Below are 22,513 nucleotides of genomic sequence, written 5' to 3'. Positions count from 1 at the left end.
CTACCTGAGATACTTGATAATCCCCCAGATTGTGTTTACCCTTTCAAAGACATGCAAGTCACTAATAACCCACTGACTATCTAGGAAAAGCTGTAACCCCATTTCTTAATGTGGGCAAACCATTAAGAGCTGCCACTTATACTCATTTAGTCTTGGCTTTTTGAGCAAGGCCTAAGCTATCTCAGGACTAGAAAATTATTCTCAAAGTCTTTAAAAATTGAGATTACATGACCCAAGTACTATTCCTGCAGAATAAGCTGACTTGGACCACTGTGATTTCTGACTTCACAAAAACAATTTTGCAAACCAACCCGACTCTATTTTCCAAATGCAGATGATGATGATGATGATAAAGGTCAAGCTGCATGGAGCAGGCAGCCACTGCTGCTCACTGTGCTGAAAGCCCAGCTTCTGAGGCTAGTACCATTTCTTAATGTTTCCATTGCCTTATCAGGGTGCAATCTAGAATCATCTTTCATTGCTGTGAAAATGTAAATATGAGCAATGTGAATATTTCATAAATATCTAATTCATATGTTGTGTGTGTGCATATTTGGCTTCAACTATTAAATGTTGTTCGGGTAGAAAAGAAAATCCTGTCAGTTAAGGAGCTCTATCAGCTTATTCTCTGTCTTTCATTTGTGGTTTTGTATATCATATAATTGTGTTCCAGCATATGTGCAAACAAAACACAAATGTCTCATCTAAGCAGAGACATGCAATTGGACAGTAAGTCTGATTCAGCCTTGTATACAGAAATGACTGGATGCTATGATGTTATGTTTATTTCAAGTCTTGATATTCACAATAAAAAAAGGCAACTGCCATGTATTTTCTGATAGAAACAGAAGACTACCTTTGTGTTCATCTTCTTCATCTTCTTTCATTTTTTTATGTTTTATGTAGACAGTGTGGATTTTTTCATACTTTTATGCTAGCTATGTTCTTATAGTAAAAAAATAAATTAAAAAGAAAAGCCAAATACAATTCTTTAAAGATGAAGTAAATTCAGGAGACAGTATGATGAAAGCTCAGCTCTTAAGACCTTGATGTGGAGCTTCATTCAGGGATTCCATACAGCCACTGTCCTCTTGGGCTTTTCAATTCAGTTGGCAACTTTATTCTTTAAAATGGTCTGTGTCCAAAGTTTGTAGCCAGAGTATCCGAAGCAGATTATTCCAGTTGGATTTAAGGCCTGATCAGCATCCTCAGCCGGTACTTCTCCTGGGGATATAAGTAAGGTTTTGATTCAAGTGGATAAGTGTTGCAAACCAAGCAGATCATACTTTAACCTAGTGCTATTGAGTCAAACTGGTGTAAGTACGTGTTGCATGTTTTCTCCCCTCTATTAAATAAGGCGGAGCTCCTATTTATCCTGTTTATATCTCACAACTTCAGTGCATGTCCTCAAGATCACTCACCTGGTGAAAATTCATGTGAAAGTCTAGAAAGATGTAGAAAGTCTTAATCTGTGTTTATTATGGCCTTTAGAAAAGCAAACACTGAGAACCTTTTCCATGAAACTACACAGTGGCAGGTCCCTTACTTTCCTCTTGGTCTCCAAGGCTTAGGATTTCCTTCTCCTTAGAGGATATCGTGAGGTTTTTTTGACCACTGTAAAAAACATCCACTCTTTCTTAACTGCATCCTGATAGGTCTGCAGAATATCTCTCTACTTCTCTTATTAGATGTTATATTAAATTATGACAGTTTATTACGAGGTAAAGGTTATGCAGTCGCCCTTCTTATCCTTGTGTTAATCTTCCTGCCTGCTTCTCTATCTGTCCAGGCATCTCTAAGTTCCTTATTAATAGGGGAAAAGTTAATTACTGTTCTGTGATTGAGACAGAAGAGACAAATTGATGCCAATCCTGAGGAAAGGAAGCAGAACTTTTGTACTGAACATGTTCAACTCCTGACTTAATGCAGCACTTTCATCTCTTCTTCAGGGTGGGGGTCAGCATAGGTAATATGGTGTGAGTTCAAGTGTCTTATAGGAAATATTAAGAAGAAGACAAAAACTTGCAGAAGTCTAGGCTTCGCCACTTTACTTTGGCTACTAGCTTGCAATGTGGTATATAATCTTTGTTCTGCTAAAGAAAATTTAGCTTGTCTTTTATGTAGCAGTCATTCATCTCATGTGGGCCAGTGCATGTTTTAGCAATGTTCTTTGGTGGTGGAGAACTGATCATTTTAAAATTTGAGGCTATGTGAAAAATATTCTGTTTTAAAACCTATTTTCCTTTGAAAAATGAAGATGTGAGCCAGTATGCCAGGCATACTAATTAAGTGAGTCTAACACTGATGTCAACAATTTCTTCTAACTTTAAAGGCTAATACCTCTGTCTATATTTAGAAGCTTGTGATGTATTGCAGTATTTACATTTCCTCTTGCTGCTCCTGCATACAGAAGCAGTATCATATCTAGGATGGGTGAAAGAACCACCCATCAGCTTCCATGTCATCTAGAAACAGGAAGACACTCACATTGTAGTGTTTATTACACTGTAGTACAGTGTGTATCAGTGGCATTTTGAATCATATGTTCTTGCTTTTGTGTACAAAATTTACCACAGCTTCTTTGGGCATATCTGCTCCATTTTTAGACATTCTCACCTTGTCCAGAATTTCTGACCCAGTGTGGGTCAAAAATTGCTCACTACTTTTTATGATTGGATTGCAGTTCAAGTGGTCTGGTGAATGCTAAACTATTTTGTGAAACCTGTGAATACCTGTACTTTCAGTGTCAAATTTACCAAAGTAATGATAACATCTGGAATTGTTGCTCTTGACACAAGGGTGATTTGAAAAGTGAAAATTAGGTTCTGGCTTGATTTCAGTACATTAAATTACTACTTGATGATGCCTCTTTTAAAGAATAACAAGCTACAGTATGATATCAGTGTTCCTCAGTGAAATGCAGTCCAGAAACTACTCAAGTAGAATCAAGTTTGAAAATGAGAAAAGTGGGATCATATTATTTTATATAAAGGAAAAAAAATATCCTCCAGAGCAGAAAGCCAAGGACATGTAGCTGTTGCCTTTTATGAGTGCTTCAGCATCCAAGGAGTGGCAAACAAGGGCTAAATGGGAAGAAGAAGCAGTTCCATTTACAGTAAAGAATCTTATGAGAGATTTTGAGGAGGACAGTCTTATTTTCATATTTTTTGCCAATCTGAACTTAACTGTTAGTGACTATGTTTCAGGAGTTGTCTGGAACTTTGAGGCACTGGTGAATTTTTTGTGCATTTATGTGATATATTGGGCATTCAGAGTGTTTGCCACAGACAGATGCTAGAAAGAAATATCTCCATGTCTCCATTGTCTTATTAACAGGTAGAAACAATTGAATTCTTTTGTTCTTTGTCTAACGCTGCTGCTACATGTAAACACTTTCATCTTCAGGGTTATGCCCTTTTGTAATTTCCAAATGTGCAAATTAGACTAGATCACTAAAAATGGTTTTATGTTTTGAGCAGGGCCCCCTTTAAGTCTTAAAACAGAAGCAAAAAATGGAGTAGCTTTATGCAAATAATAAAAATATCCTTTGTAAAAGATAAGAAATTAAAAAACTACTGAGAACATTTAAGCCAGCTGTCACAAATCAGATAATGCCATTTCGCAGAACTTGAAGACAATGAGCATAATTTTCCTGGAAGTGAAGTAGCATACTCACACTCTCTTTCAGTGGAGAAGAGGATAAAAAAAGAAAAAAGGCACTTGGCTTATCTTCTGCTAAAGCCTTTTTGTAGTTCATTAAGCAACCCTTATCTAAAATTATAGTGTAGGGCATTTGCCTATGTTTTCCTGACCCAATGAAAACATAAAAAGGTACTAAACCCACCTGGTCATTAACTCTCCTGTTAATGCTCTGGGCTGATTCATGTTATCTATTATACTCAACTGGATTTGGCTTCCCTGAGCAATTAGAGCCTCCAAGTTCCTCCCATGGAGGATGCTTCTCCTGGTTTGTTCTAAGAGTCAAGCTTGTATGCTTTCCACCATGGTTTCAACTGAAGCAACAGCCTATTCCAACTACTCCTGCAAAGACTGTTCAAAGTGCAGATTTCTTCCAGAGGGTGTTTAAAAATCCATTTTTTTAAATCACAAAAGGAATAAATTAGATGATAATAAAAATGCTTACACAGTTATTAGACATTTTGATGATCTTTAGTATTGGGGAGTTTTGTTTCATCCTTACAGACTGATTGTGCAGTGGTACAGATCGCACTGTATAGATGCTGCTTTTTAATTAGGTTTTTTCAGTATCTGCAAACCATTGCTTTCTTGTGGGCAGTATATAGATTAGAAGAGTAATGTCGCAGCAAGTCAAACACAAGCCACATTTCTCCATTTATCAGCCTTTTTCTAATTAGATTTTCATGGACTTGAAATCCAATGTTCAAAACTCGTATTTTATGCTTAAACTTAAATAACGTTAAAATAGCACCAAATCAATAGTAGCTTCTGTTAGAAGTTGCAACTTGTAACTTATCATGATAAATTCACTGCAGAGAAACACAAGAAAATTAAAAACATTCTTTTTTCCTTCGGAAAATTTATTTTCACCTTGATTGCTACCATGTACTGGATAGGATAACTGAAAATACCAGTTTTTCCCTGTACCTATATTTTGACTCTATATCCTCAATGCTGTAGATGCTACTTTTATATTCTTCAGTCCACTTGTGTTTACAGGACTGTAGTTTTTGACAACCATTTGAAGTAATAGTTTTCTGTGCTGAAAAGAAGGAACCCTACTTTCTCTTTCTCTTTGTAGGCCTTTTGCCCTATGGTGTGTCATCCTGGTACCTTGCCCATGCATCCCCCCATGGAGGTGAGGCTGCCACAGTGACAGCACACCCTTGGTCACAGGCCCCATAACTACAGAAGTCTCAGTCACTTTGGGAGTTTTAGTAGGTTTTTATTCATCTTTGGTGTGCTGCCCAGCCATCCACCTGTTCCATCCTCACAAGCCTGGTGACAACCCTCAGTGGAGTCACTTTTGGAACATTCACCTCGATTCTTTGGGATGATTTGTCTGTAGATTAATCCCAGAAGATCAGTCACCTGCCCAACTCACAGCACAGAAAGTGGCTGGGTCTGTCAACCTTTCCACAGACTTGCCAGACATTTGGGCAACAACTAAGTTGGGCATACTTACTTTTCCAAAGAATGTGTGAAGCAATAATGCAGTGTGACTGCAGAAGGACAAAGCTGGAGTTACCCATACAGCATTGTAAAACCTGATTTTCTTTCTGTTAAAGCAGCAAATTTTGGTGATATCTAACTCACAACTCTGCTTATTTTTTCAGACACGGAGATGACTTGATTGTGACACCATTTGCTCAGGTAGGCATGGCTTTGCTGTATTTCTCACATGGCCTTGTAATTTAAGGACAAAATCACCAAACCAGTTGTTTTCTGTTGTTGATATTATATGTGTTTGCTTGAAAAAAAAATTGTTTCAACAGAAAGTCATAAACCTCCCACTCTGTGTAACTATACCTCTCTATCTTAATGCTTTTTGGTTATCTTTATTGAAAAGTTGAAGTGCAACAGCATGGTAAACACATTTGATCTCTTTGATCTCTTTTCAAATCCTGTAGCAGGCATTCATGATTCCTGGTATTCTATTATTATTCTAATTACAATTTCTCCATTTGGACATCTTTTATGCATTAAATACAATTGGATTTTTAGACATGAGATCAATTTTATCCAGAACACTCATGTTCCTTTACAAAACCAGGTATGTTCTTTCTATTCAGATTCTGTTTTATAAAATATGAACTCAAAATTCTTTATAATTCACATAAAAAATGCTATAATTTTACACAGTAGAGCTGCCTTATAAAGTTTGAAAAGTTAACATTGCTATTCCTTGAATCATGATGATGTGTTTTACTCCAAAACAGATAGGAATTATAGTCAAATCATCGTAATTATGAAATCATATGTGATTGAAGGTGAATGGAAAAAGAAAGGTTGAGTCACACAGCAGTCTCAAATGAGAGTAAAGTGGCAGCTTCAGCCATACTATGCAGTTTGCTTTGGTCAAATAATAAGCTATTAAAAGAATATTAATTTAATAATTTATTATATACTTAATTATGTTGCAAACAGATGTAGTGTTTATAAGACTCGATGAAGTCCTTAATATGAATAAAACCATCATCTTTTACTACCAGAGGAAAGACTAAGCAAGGGCCTTTTATGGAAGTACTCTGAAATCCCCAAATCTGATGACGTACATAATTGTTTTCAATCCACGATGAGTTAAAAAAAAATCAGTTTGCTTCCTGATTTTTGGAAAGAAAAACATAATGAAATCAATACTGTTTAGTTAGCCAAATGTATTTTTTGTTATCTCAACTGATTTGGAAATTACCTCCAATAGCTTGAGCAGTGCCAGTCATTGCTAGTTCTTAAATAGTTTGTTACAAGCTTTCATTAATTTATTCTTTTTTCTTCAGCGTACTACTCCCTTCCTACCTCCTGAATCCATTTAAGGTGCTATGAAAGGAGGGGTTTGCACCCCTCAACTCAAATCTCTGAAACCCAGCTTCCCATTTCTGCTTTTGTTATTCTTAAGATGGGTTCACCCGGAACCCAGCCCGGTCTGGGCTGAGAAAAACAAAAATGGTCAACTTCTGCAAAGGCATGGCAGTGATTAGTGTTGCTGCTTTCTCCTATTTCCAGCCTAGCTACAATCAAGTCATGGTTCCTCTCCGGCATCAGCTGATCTACCTCTCCCCTGACAGAGAGGTTCATCTTATTAGCCTCACATGGCACAAAATTTTTTGCATGCTCCCGAACTGCGCTCAGATGAGAGTGCCTGTGCCACTTATAAGAAGACACTCCCTCCCCACTACACTCACAGTCTGCTATCTTGCATGAAATTAAGTCCAGAAAGGAAGTAGTTCATCTGTGTTGTCTCACCCAATGCATAAATCTTGTAAGAGCCTGCAGACTTTTCCTGCATTCTCAGGGGAAAACTTCCTCTTTCTCTGGCATTCTGCTCTAAGCCCCCAATTCAGCTGTGTCTCTTAGAGGAGGCACTTTTACTATTTGAGTTTTCCTGGCATTCTAGAGAATCTCATTCCCTTTGCCCTTTGTAGTTTATGTGGACTGAGCTGCCAATGAAGATTTTGTAATTATTTCTTATGCATGAAGTGTTAGGGTTGAATGGGCTATTATCTTCCAAACTCAAATGCTTTTATTATTTTAAAGAAATAAGTAGAATTATGTAAAAACTTTCCTCCCCTGCAAGTCAGCCTGCCTTCAAACAGATAATTAACAGATAATAACAGTTGTTTATGAAGGGAACAAAAAATAGATATAAACTACTGCCTTTGTATTACAGACATATTATTGTTAAATAATAGCCAAAGTTTCCGGACTAACCAGCCCAGGAAACCTTTTACAGTGGTTTTGCAACGTGCTTTCTATTTTCTTTCAGCACAGTGGAGCAGATATAGATCAGTCTCACTTGTGCAGAAATTTATACTGAAGCCACTTTTTTTGTTCCAGGTTCTGGCCAGCCTGCGTACTGTCCGGAATAACTTTGCTGCATTAACCAATTTACAAGACCGGGCACCCAGCAAGTGAGTGTCATTTTTTGGCCACTGAACTTTTTGCAGTGACACCTTTTTAATGTAAGCTAAGAAGACAAATAGATGTTACAGTTTTCACTCTGTGCCACCAAACCTGCATGAAACAATGATGAGGAGTAAGTTTATTAATCCCCTAAAGATGTTACAGTTGATAGCTGAGAAAACAGCCCCTTTACCTTATAACTGATCTTGCAATTTTTGTCCTTGCAGAAATTTGGAGTAGTTTTTTTCACTTGAAATGGTTTTATATAAAGTAGTCATATGTCTAAGATCATTCAAAGGTGATCATTCAGGCACACTCTGAGTCTTGCAAGTGAAACAGAGTGAGTAGACAGCTGCACTCACTGAGATCTACTTGTATGATCCGAACCTAGAACCCCACTCATCCAAGGTAGTGATACCCTACCTATCCACAGTGGCTCATACCTGTAAGTTAGGCATTATAAATATGATCTCTCTCCAGTCATGCAACAGCATCAGAATTAACAGTAATGTTAGCTAAACTTGCAAATGTAGTGAAGTGATTTCCCTCACCCAAAACATGCATCTTGAGACCTAGAAGTAATTAGTGTTCCAAAAAAAAAGTCTTTGCATATGTTTATAATTCACATTTCAAACTATGTATAAGCTCTTGATGTAATTAGGCTGGCTTTTAACAAACCTGTAACTTCCTAAAATATTCCTGTCCTGGAGTTTCCAAATACATTCCAAGGTAATGTATTTTCTGTTATACTGTTCAAGGATTCAGTCATCAGTGAATTTATTAGGCCTAAACCTTTTTTCATTTCCTTTTTAATAGAAGATCACCAATGTGTAGCCAACCATCTATTAACAAAGCAACTATAACAGGTAAGAATAATTTATTTTTTAAAAAATCTAAACTGAAAAATGCATTTTATAATAATAAACATATATTTCTTCATATCCTTATATCTGTTTTATTGAAGGGGTTTTGAGTTTTTGAGTCACATAGTGACTCAAATTGGTGACTTTTAGTATTCTATCTTGTTAACTTCTGTTTTTTATTTTATTATTGCAGTTTTAATTTAAGTCTTTTCCAATTCTTTTTATTTGTATACCAGTGTGTGACTGTGCCATGAGTACATTCATTGCTAACTTTTTGCAAGGAAATCCAGTAGAAAAAACTGATATGAGGAATCCATTTATCTTTCTTGTTGGGACATAGAGTTCTGTAGCTATACAGACAGAAAGTCTTCACTATAAAAGTGCTTCTGCTATGAGGAGAAATTTTAAAAATTAAATTGTCTGATTTAGAATTTCAAATCCTATTTTTATAAAATCTGTATGAGAAAAAGAATTCCTTTTAAAAGATAGTATTATTTGTAAGGAAACATTGAGTAAGTGTAAATTACATTAGTATTTTGTAAAACTTTACCCCACACTAGTTTTGGTTATTTTGATGACAACTTGGTCTTGGATGTCTTTATAGAAATACACCTTATTGGACCCCATATTTTCTACATCATGTTAATTCACAACTTACATTGTGTAATTTTCCAGGTAGTTACTTTCTCTATCGTTTTCTGTCAGAATGAAAGAGAATTTGTTTTTTTTTCTTGATGAAAGCACATGGATATTTACAAAAGAGGCAAATTATAATTTAAACCACAACTAGAAATGCAATTTTCCATAATTTTAAAAACGCCTTATCTTTTAAATTGAATTATACATTTCTATCTCTAATAAAAAAAATAGTATTTCAGCAATTTTGAGGAGCAGTGTGGCTTTTCAAAGTTCAATAGTTTCTGCCTTTAGGAGCTGGAACGAGTTAAAATCAATGAGTTTTTTCAGCTAACCTCTTACCTTAAAAGGATCCTATCTTGGCAATTCTGTACAGTTTTACTCTCCTAGGAAGTTTTACAATATGAACACTTGTTTGTAGGGCTCATCAGGGCTCATCAGAAGGTTTAGAGTTTAAATCTATTTTATAAACAGAAAGGCATCATGTTAATTAAATAATACAAAGAAGATATATATGTAGACCAATTATATTAATGATCCTTTGTTAATATATTTCTTGACGAGGTAATTTCGGGCACTAGTTTCAAATTGCACACTATAAACTATTTCAGTTATGGATATTACATCTATTTTTGATTTTTGTGATTTGTCTCATATTAAAGTATTCCAGAAGTATTCTAAGTGGAGACAGAGATTCTCAAAAATTGGGCTCTTTCTTTAACTCCAAGGGACTAACTTTAGAAAACCTATAACACTATGAAATTCATGACAGTAAAAGAAAATATGTTATCCAGAAGAGAAAATGTGAACACTACCTTACATGCTCTCCCACAGCTATTTGCCTGAGGTCAACTTCTTTTCTCCAGCAGAAGCTGTTAAGACAGCAGGGCCCAAGGCACTCTCCGTTGGAAGATGCTGTTGCTCTTTTTAAATTCTCCCTGCTCTGAAGGTTTCCATTCAGATAATTCTCAGAGTGTACTCTACATGTCAGCCATAAATCATCTGAAATTTAAAAGTTTGGAAAGGAGGTACTACAGTCAGCTCTCCAACTAATCTAGAAAATTCTTCTTTGCCAATAAATTCAAAGGCAGAAAGAAAAGGCAAACAATAGTAAGGATAATTTAGTCTAATTTAGTTTAGTCTGGTTTCTCAGAAATTCTGCTGGAATTGCTATGCCCAAATTATGCATTGAACTGAATGATCTGGAGCCTGAGTCCCCTGGATATAAGTGGTTGAAAGGCTTCAATGATATAACAAAGATACCAAGCCACCATAAAGCATGAAAATGGCTCCAATTCATTCTGACTATTGAATGGAGATTGAGACTAGATACTATTTTGCATGAAAGGGTTTACCTGTTCTTAGTTATAAGCTGGTTTTAATATTTTCATGGTAACAAATTTTATAGAACAGGTGCAGAAATATGCATAGGCTTGTTCTAGGGGCCTATAGAATCTTAGTAAAATGTCTTAACACCAGTATGTAAAGAAGAAAGATATATTAAAAAAACTTCTACATTTCAGAGAATAATTGAAAACCCTTTCAGATGCTACTAAGTTTTTTGAATTTTTATAGGGAATGTTCATAACATAGCTTATACAGATCCTTCCTGCTGAGAAAGCCTCCTAGTTTTGCTGCTCTCAGAATTTGTGTCATGGAGTATGCAGAACAGTACAGCATCTAAGGTAGAGCCTCATTATGTCACCCAGATGCCTCAGCTTGCAATCTCAGCAAGAATTTATTGGCAAGGTAGCAATCTAAGTGACTGGAATGGCACAGTGTCACTAAGCTATATTGATGGTAAATCAGAAAACAGATGCTTAAGACAGAGATTTTATGTTGCTAAACTTCCTGGGAGATGCATCTCTGGGAATTCTCTCTGAGGAAAGAGACAACCACAGAAGGGAACTGCTGCAGAAGATATGGGGCTGCCAGCAAGGGAAACATGAAAAGCAATCTGGTAAAGCCAAGTAACTAGGAACACAAGAGAAAAATTTTCTCATTTGCTATTTAAAGAGTTCACCATGAGTTATAAATCTGTGGCAGCATACCTTAGGAAAAAACTAAGAAACCATATCATTGAGAAGTGAAGCATCACAGGAATCATATGTTCAAATTCTTAAAAGCAACAGCATCCATGGTAGCCTTAAAATTTATGGTGAATTTTCAACCTAAATATGTAGAAGTTGTGATCAAAATAAAGTCTTTTCTATTCAGTATGTCCTCATGAATCCCTTTTGGAGACTGTGTTGAATAAAGCTAATGATTATTGATGACACACAATATCATCATTATCAGACAACTGTGCTATAGATGCTCCTTTTGCAGACCAGTTAAAGGGTAGAGCATAGGAGCTTTTCGTGTAACAGCAGAATTTTTAGATAGCACTCTTCATACTTGCTTAAACTCTAGGAGGTAAATACCAGTTTTAACTGTAGTCAGTGTGAATAAGCAGAGATGGAAACTTATTTCTGTTAGAAGTCTTCACAGGGATATGAATTTCCTACAGGTGCTGTTTCTTTAATTACTGAGACCAGCCTGGGATAACTGGGTTTGCTGAGCATTTCTCTCATGCTAGGTGCTCTGTAATTCAACCAAAAGAGGGGTTTCCCTCACTATGAATCATATTTTCTTGTGTTTAGTTCAAAACTGACAGTAATTCTCTTAATCCAACCAGTAAGATACAAATATTTTGTTTTCAAAAAAATGAAGCTCAAGAATTGAATTAATTCTCGATTAATTTTGCCAGTTTTATACTACAATTCTGTCCACTCATCCGGTTCACACTTACAGAGTTTTCTTATGGTGATATTGTGAGAGACAGTGTTGAATGCCTTGCTGAACTCACTGCAGGAGACCTCACCTGGAGTACTGCTCCTAGATCTGGAACCCCCTTTTTGTCCAGAGGGAGCCATGATCACAGCTGATCAGAGAGTGCTGGAGCACCTCTCCTGTGAAGACACACTGATAGAGTTGTGCTGCTCTGTTCAGAGAAGTGGAGGTTCCAGAGTGATCTTATTGTAGTCTTCAAGCACATAAAAGGGCCTACAGGAAAGCTGAAAAGAGACTCCTTACAAGGGTTTGTCAGGATAGAACAAGGAGAAAGGGTTTTAAGCTGAAAGAGGGCAGATTTACAGTAGACGTTATGAAGAAATTCTGAGGGTGGTGAGGCCTTGGAACAGGTTACCCAGAGAAGTTCTGAATGCCCCATCACTGGAAGTGTTTGAGCAGGGGCTCTCAGCAACCTGGTCTAGTGGAAGGTGTTGCAATTAGATGGTCTTTGAAGTGTCTACCAACCCAAACCATTTCATGATTCTATAAATTCTAGTAGTAGAGAAGAAGAACCATATTTATATTTTTCAGTCTAGAGCATATTTAGATTTAGCATCCGTTGAAATCCCTCCATCTGATCGATGACGTTCAGTAACCAAGTAGCAGTTCAGATGTCCATTGTTTTAGCTAGTTTCAGCTGTCTCATTTTTACAAAACAAGCTCACAATTTTTCCAACAAGTGTTTTGAATATAGGATTGATAATCATCAGCTTTAGTAGAGTTGAACAAATCTAGTGGAGTTGAACCAGTTCTCCATCATTACTGTCAAAAAGTGCTATAAAGTGACCTGTATATTGTTTTCTTAAACAATCAATAATATTTTTCATAAATAGGACAGTTTTGAAAAGCAGCCATATTTACATCAGATACTCTTTACAGTTAATCATTAAAAGGCCTTATCTAGGGCATGATAACCAAACTGAGAGTTGTCTCACAGCCTTGTTAGCTGCAATGCAAACAAAATTGTATTGCTTTGTGAGACACAGGGCACAAATTGTATTCAGACTGAAATTCATTCATACATCCCCTGACCCATAGTAAGGTATGCAGTTAAGAGGTTAGGCATCAGAGAGCCTGGAGTCTGCTCCCCACCTAGAATTTCACAGTCACTACCTCATCTTTGGGGCTGAGTTAGCAGTTTTGTCCCTTGCACATGCAGAATTTGTGAGCATTTGATATTAATAAATGGAAGCCATATTTTCATTCATTCAGAAAAAAAATCACAGTGTCATAGCGGGTGCAGCACTTTCATGTGCTACAATTTTAAAAAATATCTGCTTAAATAGAGTCATTTAGTAAACTAGTTTTCCTTTTCATAAAGTATTGGCTTCAGTTCAGCCCCATTTGTTTAGGGACAAGGTTGTTATTAACAGGATACAATTGTGAAGGCTTGCTGAATGCTTTCTTGATCTTGATTTGTAGTATTTTAATTAATGTTGCAAAAGTTTTCTAACTGAAAGGCTTCAAATGAAATCTATGTGCAGGACTCCTTTTGGGTCAGTGGGTTTGCAAAACAGTGATTCACCTTCTTAAGGCAGAACAGCAGGAAGAGGACTGACGTGGTTTTGAAACAGATTAGCCATTCATGTATCATCTCACATTCAAGGAAGTGAATAAAGCCAGGGTACAAAACAGAATTCTCTCTATATTTGAATAGTGCTCTTCAACCTGATAGGAAAATATGTAATCTTTCATAAAAATAGAAAATTAAACAAAGAAATATAAAAGTCATAGTTTACAAGATTCCTGGCAAGAATGCCCATGTAATTAAAACTAACCACTTGAATAAAAATTAGAAAATAACAGTAGGTGTTTTGCAGTGTGTAGATGACAACACTTGGCCTTTGTGTATGAATTAAATTTTTCAACAGTCTCTTTTGGTAGAAATATGTGGTGGTTATTAAAGTGCATAGAGACTAGAATGCATCATAGGGCTGACCTCTGCTTGTTGTCTTCATCTAGCACTTAAGATTACTTTTTCATAAGGAAAAGTAGTGTAATAGACCCTTGATTTTGTTGCAGACTTACACATTTTGGAGTTAGACTAGGGATCCATTTAATAAGAAAGCATGAGAGGCATTATCAACCTCCACATCAATAATCTGATACACGACCCCACATAAATCTTTGCTTCTTACATTCAAATTGGTCTCATATGTTGCTGCAGCAGTAAAAGCCCTTATATCACCATTTCACCCAAACTGTCCACTTCACTGGAAAGAGAGACAGGGTGACAAGCTTCATGTGCTTCTCCTTTCAGCCTGTGTCGCTTGCAGGCACTGGTAGCATAGCACAGCAGAGAACTGCACATGACCCCAGGCTGTATTTATTGTACTCATAACAGTGGCAGAACAAATGAAAAGAGTGAAACCTGGTTTGGTTTCTAGGACAGAGTTGAGAAGAATCGGAAAGGAAAATAGGACTCTTGCCTATGTCATTTTTCTCATTACTTCTACAAATGCTGTCCTTTTTCTGATGAATATAGAAAATAAAACTGAAGCAGATGTGGTTTCTGGTATGACTGTTGGATGCAGTCTGAATGTACCTTCTTTTCACATCTCCGTCCAGTTTCTGATGTTTCTGGTTAGGGATACATTATCACCTGTCCACTTTAAAAGATATATTTGAAAGTAGATCTTTTTTTTCCTTTTATAGATTACTGAGAAACTGGCCTATTCAAGCCTATTCACTTTCCTGAGTATCCATTTAAAAATTAAGGGCTACATTGAAATCACCCATTGAAATTACCCATTAGTCACAGCAGTGAATCAGAGCGACCAGAAGTCATGGTCAGACAACCCTGGAGACCAGCTACAACAAAGCCTCCCTTTTCTGTATTTTCTCTCTCTGGCCTCATGTATTTTGCTTTACATTCTGCAAAATGACTCCTCTTCAAATGAAAGATGTAATCCCACGTCTGGTGGTGGGAATATCCACTTGTGCTTCCTGCACCTTCTCTGGAACTAGGATTAAAAATTTTAAGCAGAAGCAATCCCTAAAATTCAGTCTTCTGCTCTCAGGCCAAAATTTACAATATATTAGTTCAAAAAGACCTCTTTTTCCAATGTTAGGTAACTCAGCTCAGAAAATATTTGGTCGTGGGAACTGGTCAGCAAATGGAAGCAACTGATTGGAATGTAGTCATGTATTCAGACATGCCCCTGTGCTTCATGCGTCCATTTGGCTCTCTTCATGACAAATCCCTCTGAACAAACACATGCATTCTATATAGTCGGGAGAGGCAAGCAGGTGTCTCAGGGGGTCCACATGTGTCGCCATGGGACACAAAAAAAAAGATGCTTTACTCCAGTCAGAAGGCAGTAGAAATCAGAAGGCTTTATTTACAATTCATTCAGCCCTATTATAACATGCTGTGCTGAAACGCACGTTATTGGTTCATAGGACTGAGACCTTTCCCACTGGCTAAGTAGCAGAAACAGCAAACAACACCTGTTGTTATAGGAAAGGAATATTGTTTACACAAGATTGTTTTGGGAAAAAGAAAACTGTGGAAAGTTTCCCTTGGGAAGAGCGAGCAATTCTCAGGCTCAGAAAATATCGGGTCCACACACATGTTCTGGAGAGGCCCTAAACCCCCACACTGACTATGCAAAATCTTGAGTCATCCAAGGGACATTACTTTGGTGTCACTATCCATGACAGACCCCATGGGTCTAGCATAGACCTAAATATTCTAAAGTATTCCCTACCAGAATCTTGTAAGGGAAGAGCTGCAGAGAAAATTTTACCAAATTTGATTTTGGGGGGAAAGATGGGAGGCAGTTAAAGACCCATTTGTTCTTACTGGAGAACTTTCACTAGAAATGTTAAATGTGCCAGGGTATGTCTTTAAAATTTCCTAATCAAACCCAGACCATATTCTCAGCCAGGCTTTCATAGCTCAATGACTCTTGCTTTCTGTTAATAGAATTGTAAAATGTGTGTGCTTTTGTCATAGTCCTTAATCAGCTCACCTTAAGAAGATTAATCTCTATCTTTTGTAGAGGCAAACTGGTTTTTTGTGCTAGGAAAGTCTTGATTTTATTCCCATTATGATGAGATTCTGAGTTAATGAAGTAGCTGTGGTCAAATGCATATAGTTTTAGTTATTATGAAATATTAAAAATTATTCTGAAATATTTGTGTTAAAATGCTAGCATAAAATTGCCAATCTGATTAATTATTCATTCCACACACAGTATTTTAAATTAATTTCTGCAATGATATTTATGTTTAACGTTTAAATTAGATTTGAATTTGGATGAATGTCAGGCCAAATAAAAAATATAGATCAAAGACAAAAATTTAGGATCTATCTCTTAAATCATAGCATATTATGACAAAAATAAAAGTTTATTTTCTCAGTTATAATGAGCAAGGTAGGATTGTAGCCAAGTGAGTGAATTTTGCACTATGTAGCTTACTGCTGTGCTAAGAAATATGAATTAAATCAGGAGCATATTACAGAAGTGACTATTGGATTAGTATACATTTAAAAATTCCCCTTGTACCAAGTAAATCATATGCTAATAGCTTACTTAGTGCACATACTGTAAGAGGTATTGACTAATTAGTCTTTAATTTAAGGATTACAAAGCTGACTAGAATAAAAAGCCTAGGAAGAAGTCTGTGCCATAGAAATGAAGGAAAAAAATCAAACAAGAGTTTCAAAACCTGGAAAGATGAGCTAACTAAAGGTTATCAGCAGGATTTGGGAAGGTCCAACAGATGACAGTAGGGAAAGAAACTAATGGGAAAGAAAACAACTTGGGGAAGAGTCTTTAGTATTATTTTTATCTTTATTGTAGATGTGGTTGGCTTTACTATTCCTATTACTGGGTTCGAACTCTGCTTTTCAAAGGGAAAAAGAAAAATCAGAATTTTGTGTAGGTTCGTTCTTTTGAACTGGATTTCAGCTAATACAAGCAGTGGCAAATGATACCTGACCCCCAAACTGTGTTTTGTATCCTGCCCTTTCTCTGACCTTTCTGTTTCCTAAATAGAAAGGGTTCTGTATATATTATCTATTTCAGCATTTCAGCTGCAGAAATACATTTCTTCTGTAGTGTCATCCTCCCTTTTTTTTTTTTGTGGGTTTGAGGGTAAATCTCTAAACATTTTTTGCATATCATGTATAAGCTAAAGAGAATTTGAATCTCATCAAATATCATCTCGTGAATCTCAGCACAGCCTCATCTCTTTGTTTGAATCTAGTCATTGCTGATTCAGTCTTCAACTCTGAAAACCTATCACATAAAAGAGATGAGAAGAGAAGCCTCAGTCCTTCAGCAATATATGTTTTTGCAGTTTAAGGTGGTATTTTCAAAGAGCAAGTAGCTGACTTAGTTACTATGCATATGCCTTTCACACAGGAAAACAACTGTCAAGTGGTTAAACCATGTAGTTATCACATGCATCTGCTGCTTGGAAATGTATGTAAGCATGTAACCTAACAGCCATAGACATTCCCTGTATGATATTGTGAAACCAAAATCTGTTTGCCTTGATTCTGCTGATTCTCAGGATGAAATCTGTGAGTTTCAGCTTTGCTGAGTAAAATCTGAAACTGCAGCACCATAAGTCTTCTACAACACTTTTTTTTGGTCTAGTGCAGTTCCACCCTCCTTGCAGACTTATACTACCTTGACTTGGGTTTTGTGTTTGGGTTATTTCTTCCTTAGGCGGCAGGGTTGGCTGTATGACATGATGCAGTGGAGAGGCATGGCGTGGAAGAAAAAGGCCCCTTGTGGGCTCAGTGCACACTCCAGAAGAGAAGGGCACAATTCTGTTCCACAAATGCTGTTGCCTAAACATACCCACTGAAACACAGAGCTGATACTCAAAGGAATAAATGTTTCTTCAACAAATAATACATTTGCAGTAAGATCTGGTGTGCTGAAATTGTGCCAGTTCTACTTTGAAAACTCTTTTCTCGAAAAAAATGTTCATCTTCTCTATAAAAGAAAGGGATATAAAAATTCCACATCTTTTCCAAGAATTTCTTTGAAGACTAGTTGTTAAAATTAATAGATATTTCTACTTCATAGTATAAATAAGTTTACTCATATGGATTTATTTTTGAAAACAGTATGCTTTGATGGTTCTCTGAGAGGTCAGTCCTGCAAGCATTCTTTCCAATCACAGCTCAATCCTGCAGAGTTTAATTATAAAACATCTACTAAGGCCACATTACCTTTGCAAAGTATAAAAAGGTTTACATAAGTATTCTAAAGACTAAAATTCCATGGATTAAAATCAAAACATAATGTTTTTTTTAACAAATAAAGTTCTTTCAAAGTAACAACTCCATCAGTCAAAAATATGCCATAAAAAAATCCATCTTTCTCCTAATAAATTTTTTCAGCAAGTTGATGGAAAAGGCAGATCACCATTTCACTGTCTAAGTTGCTGGTAAGCTCCTCATCTGGCAGTGCTTGGAAAAGTTCATTTGGAAGCTCTTGTTAATATTTCAACACAGGGAAAGCGCTTCCCTAGTGCATTCTCAGGTGGCCTTGCCAATGAGAAGGACTACAAGACATAGAAATACCTCTCAGCTCATTCTATTTAGTGAGCAGACACAAACAGAAATGAAAAAGTACAGTATGACTTTCATCCATCAGAATAAATGCTCAGTGTTATTAAATCCCCAGGCTAGAGCCCAGAGTCTCACATATTCATGGCTAGAACATTGAAGCTGGTTTACCTATGATCAGATCCCTAGCATCAGCAGCAACATAGCTTTAAATAAAAGTTATCACGTGTATAAAGTCCATACTAGCCACTTTCCCTTCCACAAGATTACTTCTAGAAGTTCTCAAACTTGTCTCTGTGTTGGGCTCCTGTTTGTGTTGCAGGAGGATGGACTGTTTATCAGGTGACAGTCAGGATCATTAACAGAGACTTTTGTCTCTGCAACCAGCATAGTAAAACTAAAGCATGAACTATTTCATGGAAAAGATTCTTGCCCACATCTAATGTTTAATTGTGAAATTGTATAGCAGAAGAACAGGACTCAGAAAATTGTGTTTTTGACTTTGTTCACTTCATACAATCTGTTCTGTTAGCTGAGGCTGGAAACAGAAACTGTACTTTAAAGGGGCAGGAGAGGGTGGAAGGGGTTCTGCTTACTGTATTCTCCTGTAAAGGGTTTCTCCATGAAGAGAAGGTTATTCATGATACTAACATGGACACTATTTCTATCTGTCCATATTTCAAGGCTTTAATTTTTGGTTCTCACCATTACAGAAACTCCTGTGATATGCAAACATGGCTTCAGTGTTACTAACACTTTGGAAATGTGTAGCTGAGAATAAATGTCAGGCTCTCCTATGAAAAGGAAATGTTAGCACAACAGACTGTAATACATCACAGTTGTAAATGGGACTGGAATTTCAAGGCTACTCCTAAGGCAAAGAACATGGATCAGTCGTTGTCATTGTGCAAGAGTCTGTTAGGTGGATTTATCAGAAAAACCCAGCTAGAAATTATATTTGAGGAAATAAATATCCTCTGGCTACAAATACTGGGGGGAAAAATATAACTAGGTTTCTAATTTTAAAATTGTTTTACTTTCAATTTTTAATATATTTTTATCCCTTCCTGACACACTGTACATATTTGCCTTGTATAGGTAGTTAGCTCCAAGTTCAATGTTCTACTACTTTCATATTGGACTCAAAATCATTACAAGTTTATTTTTTAAAATATACTAATAAGACAAGTAAATTTTAAAATTTTATTTACTTCTGTAAGTTCACACACAAAGTGCACTTTATATGGTGTAAGGACTGTTTTCTGATAGTCTTTGCTGCTATGTTCTTAAATGGATTCTACAACCTAGACAAACAAAAGTCGTATCTCATTTAAAGGAGTTACACAATCAATGGTTTTTTTTGTAAGCTTACACTCAAAACTCCCAATAACTTCTGAATTTCTTTTCACACTCGTACACAAACAAAGACAAATACATTTTTTCCTAGAGCCAGGGTCTTGAGTTCATGATGGGCAATATGAATGGACTCCACAAGCAGAGCTGACAACTCTACTGGATCTTCAAATATTGCATTCAATATAAACAGAATTCAGACAAAATTGTTTTCCAAGATTCTGTCATTGACCATTATGCATGGATCTTAACCATTTTTTTGAGGTTATTATTAACCATTTTTTAAGGTGGAAATATGGGTTTCATTTCACTCATTTCTCAGCTACTGCTCTTGATTGGACTGTCAAGTCTGGAATTGAGGTAACCACCTCAGTGAGTAGAATTTGATTAAGTTTTTTCAGGCCAGTTTTTTCAAGATTTAATGTAATTTTTTTCCGTTTCTCTTTCTCTGGTTTTTCACCTCGCTACATAGGTGGTATAAATGATAGCAGTTCTCTCCACTTGGTAGTATTACAGTTGTTTTCATTGAAAAAGGTGATGACTGGTCAGCATTTGCACCTTTATTGCTGTGCCTGGAAGAGTGACGACCATAACCGTTCAATTTTAAAAATTAAGGAATTTAGTCATGGCTTTAGGAAGCTGTCTGTAAATGGATTAAGCCTGGTTGCCTCAAACCATTTTTGACAGTTTTTTCAGTCTTTTTTAAAGCAAAGGCCAACTGTAGCTTAATCCTGTTGATGCAGCAGGACAATTTTATAACACATCTGACCTTCTGAAAAAGAATCACTCTTTCGAAGAATGCAGATATAGGACAGGCTCTGTTTTTCTATTTCCTCTCTTACATTGACTTCATTATTGTAAGGGATAGCTTCCACCATGACCAAGAATAATATATGACTATCAGATTAAGAAAATGCTGCTAGATTTCCACTACTTCTAATTCAACCATTTTGAGTCCTATTGCTTTCTGTGGAAATTAATCACTACCTGTAACTGAAAAAAGTGCATCTGAGTGATGTGCTTACTTAGCAGAAAAGGAACATGTGTAATTTCTATATGCTTTTTCCATCTCATTATCCATGCATAACCAACCACTTGAAGAAAAGCTTTTTAAAACAGAAATAACAGCAATATTTGTGAAGTGCAGATAATACAGTGAAACAATGCAAGAACCTCGGAAGCAGCAGGTGTGTCTACAGCTCTGACAGTCTGCTATGCTTTGCCTCTGAAAGTCCATCAAAGTGCCACTTCCCACTTTGTGGGCTGAAGTCGTACACAGGACCAACAGCTGTAATTATTTTGAAAAGTAATGGAGTTTCAAGTGTTTTTGCTAGGACTGAACATTTGGCTCTCACTTTTGGGTGGGTGGGAGTGCTAATGATTTATTATGTTCACAGTACATCAGTTGCAAACTGTTTGTTAAAATGCATCTGACTGTAAAATCAGAAACAATCCAGGAATTGGTATTACTATGTAAAAAAACCTGGAGCTTAAATGATGCTAATACATTTCATTCAAAGGATAATTTTGCTTTAGATTCAAGGAATAAACTGGGATAAGTTTATAAAATTGAGTCTGTTGGATTTTGTACATAAAAAATATGTTGGGGAGGTATAGGCAACACATGAGGGGATGGATACATAGTAAAGATTTGGACAGGAGAGGAAAGCTTGTAGGAAAAAAATTTTTGGACATTTATAGCAACAGTTGATAACTGACAATCAGCCGAATCACGTTATGAGGTGCACACCAGACTGACACACTACATGGATGCTGCAGATTTCAGTGTAAACTCTGTAAGGCTTGGTGTCATCATGCCAGTCTGACAAACTAAACACTGTCCTCCTCTCCCACGGTTTTCACGGCAGCTCAGGCTTGGAATGTGTTTTATCTCATAAATTCTCAGAATTTCTTTTTTCCTTTTGTTTTCTACAACATAGTGTCTGCCGTTTGATGCAATATCCTGCCTGCATGTCAGTGGCCTTGACCTCCCAGCTGCCACACGTACTTCTAATGCATGTTCTTCCCACACGTTTTTCCCAGCATCACGTTGAACGTTCGAGCATTGCATCCATGTACCTTAAACACTCCGAAGGAATGTCAGGTGTCAAACTCCATCACTCGTGGTGCCAAAATAACCACGTGGTGCCAGGTGCATCTCATCCTCCTGCTGTTGCAGTTAGGTAGGATGCCATCAAAAACAGAGATGCTGGGTGTGACATGACACTGCCATCGAGGGGGAAAGACTCGGCCCCTCGGGGTGCAATGTTTTAGACACTTCGGCTGGAAACCACGTTGCTCAAACTTTCAAAGCCTTTAGGAAAATTACTTTTCCCCGGCTCTCGACTGAGTTCCCCGCGGCCTCGCCGCCTGCCCAGCCCGCGCTGCCCCGGCTCATCTCCGCCGATGGCGGGATGAGAGCCGGCTCCGGGCCGCGCAACCCGTGTGAGGGAAATGCAGCTCGTCCGGGCGCTGTCGGGGGCTGGGAAAGGGCTGGTCGGAGGGCAGGTTCGGGGGCGATGGCTCTGATGCAGCGGAGCAGGACTGCGGAGCGGGGAAGGGGCTCTCGGAGCGCCCGTCCCGCTTCCCCGCCCCTCCTGACGCGGGCTGTGCCCGGTGACATTCCAAACTGGGCACACATAGCCAGAACTGTGTCATCGACACGGCCCGCGGTTGGAGCCGGGCTCTTACGTGTTTG

General features: G+C 37.2%; 1 protein-coding gene across 4 annotated transcripts in view; it reads left to right on the top strand.

Moving 5' to 3' along the window:
• PDE4D (phosphodiesterase 4D) overlaps positions 1-22,513 on the top strand; it is a 352,649-nt gene that overhangs the window by 265,494 nt on the left and 64,642 nt on the right. For 3 of the 4 annotated variants that reach the window (XM_066181178.1, XM_066181179.1, XM_066181180.1), the window contains exons 3-5: positions 5,316-5,352; positions 7,534-7,607; positions 8,416-8,465. In XM_066181178.1, the coding sequence (XP_066037275.1) occupies positions 5,316-5,352; positions 7,534-7,607; positions 8,416-8,465 (161 nt within the window). Of the gene's footprint in view, positions 1-5,315; positions 5,353-7,533; positions 7,608-8,415; positions 8,466-9,046; positions 9,067-22,513 lie in introns of those variants that run through there. The other variant, XM_066181181.1, reaches the window with a different exon arrangement.

The sequence above is a fragment of the Chamaea fasciata genome, unplaced genomic scaffold (assembly GCF_029207755.1).
Source record: "Chamaea fasciata isolate MVZ Bird 193981 ecotype frontalis unplaced genomic scaffold, bChaFas1.0.hap1 SCAF_4, whole genome shotgun sequence".
Classification (NCBI taxonomy): Eukaryota; Metazoa; Chordata; class Aves; order Passeriformes; family Sylviidae; genus Chamaea; species Chamaea fasciata.
Note: the sequence above shows the minus strand (reverse complement) of the source record. Positions and strands in the feature narration are given on the sequence as shown.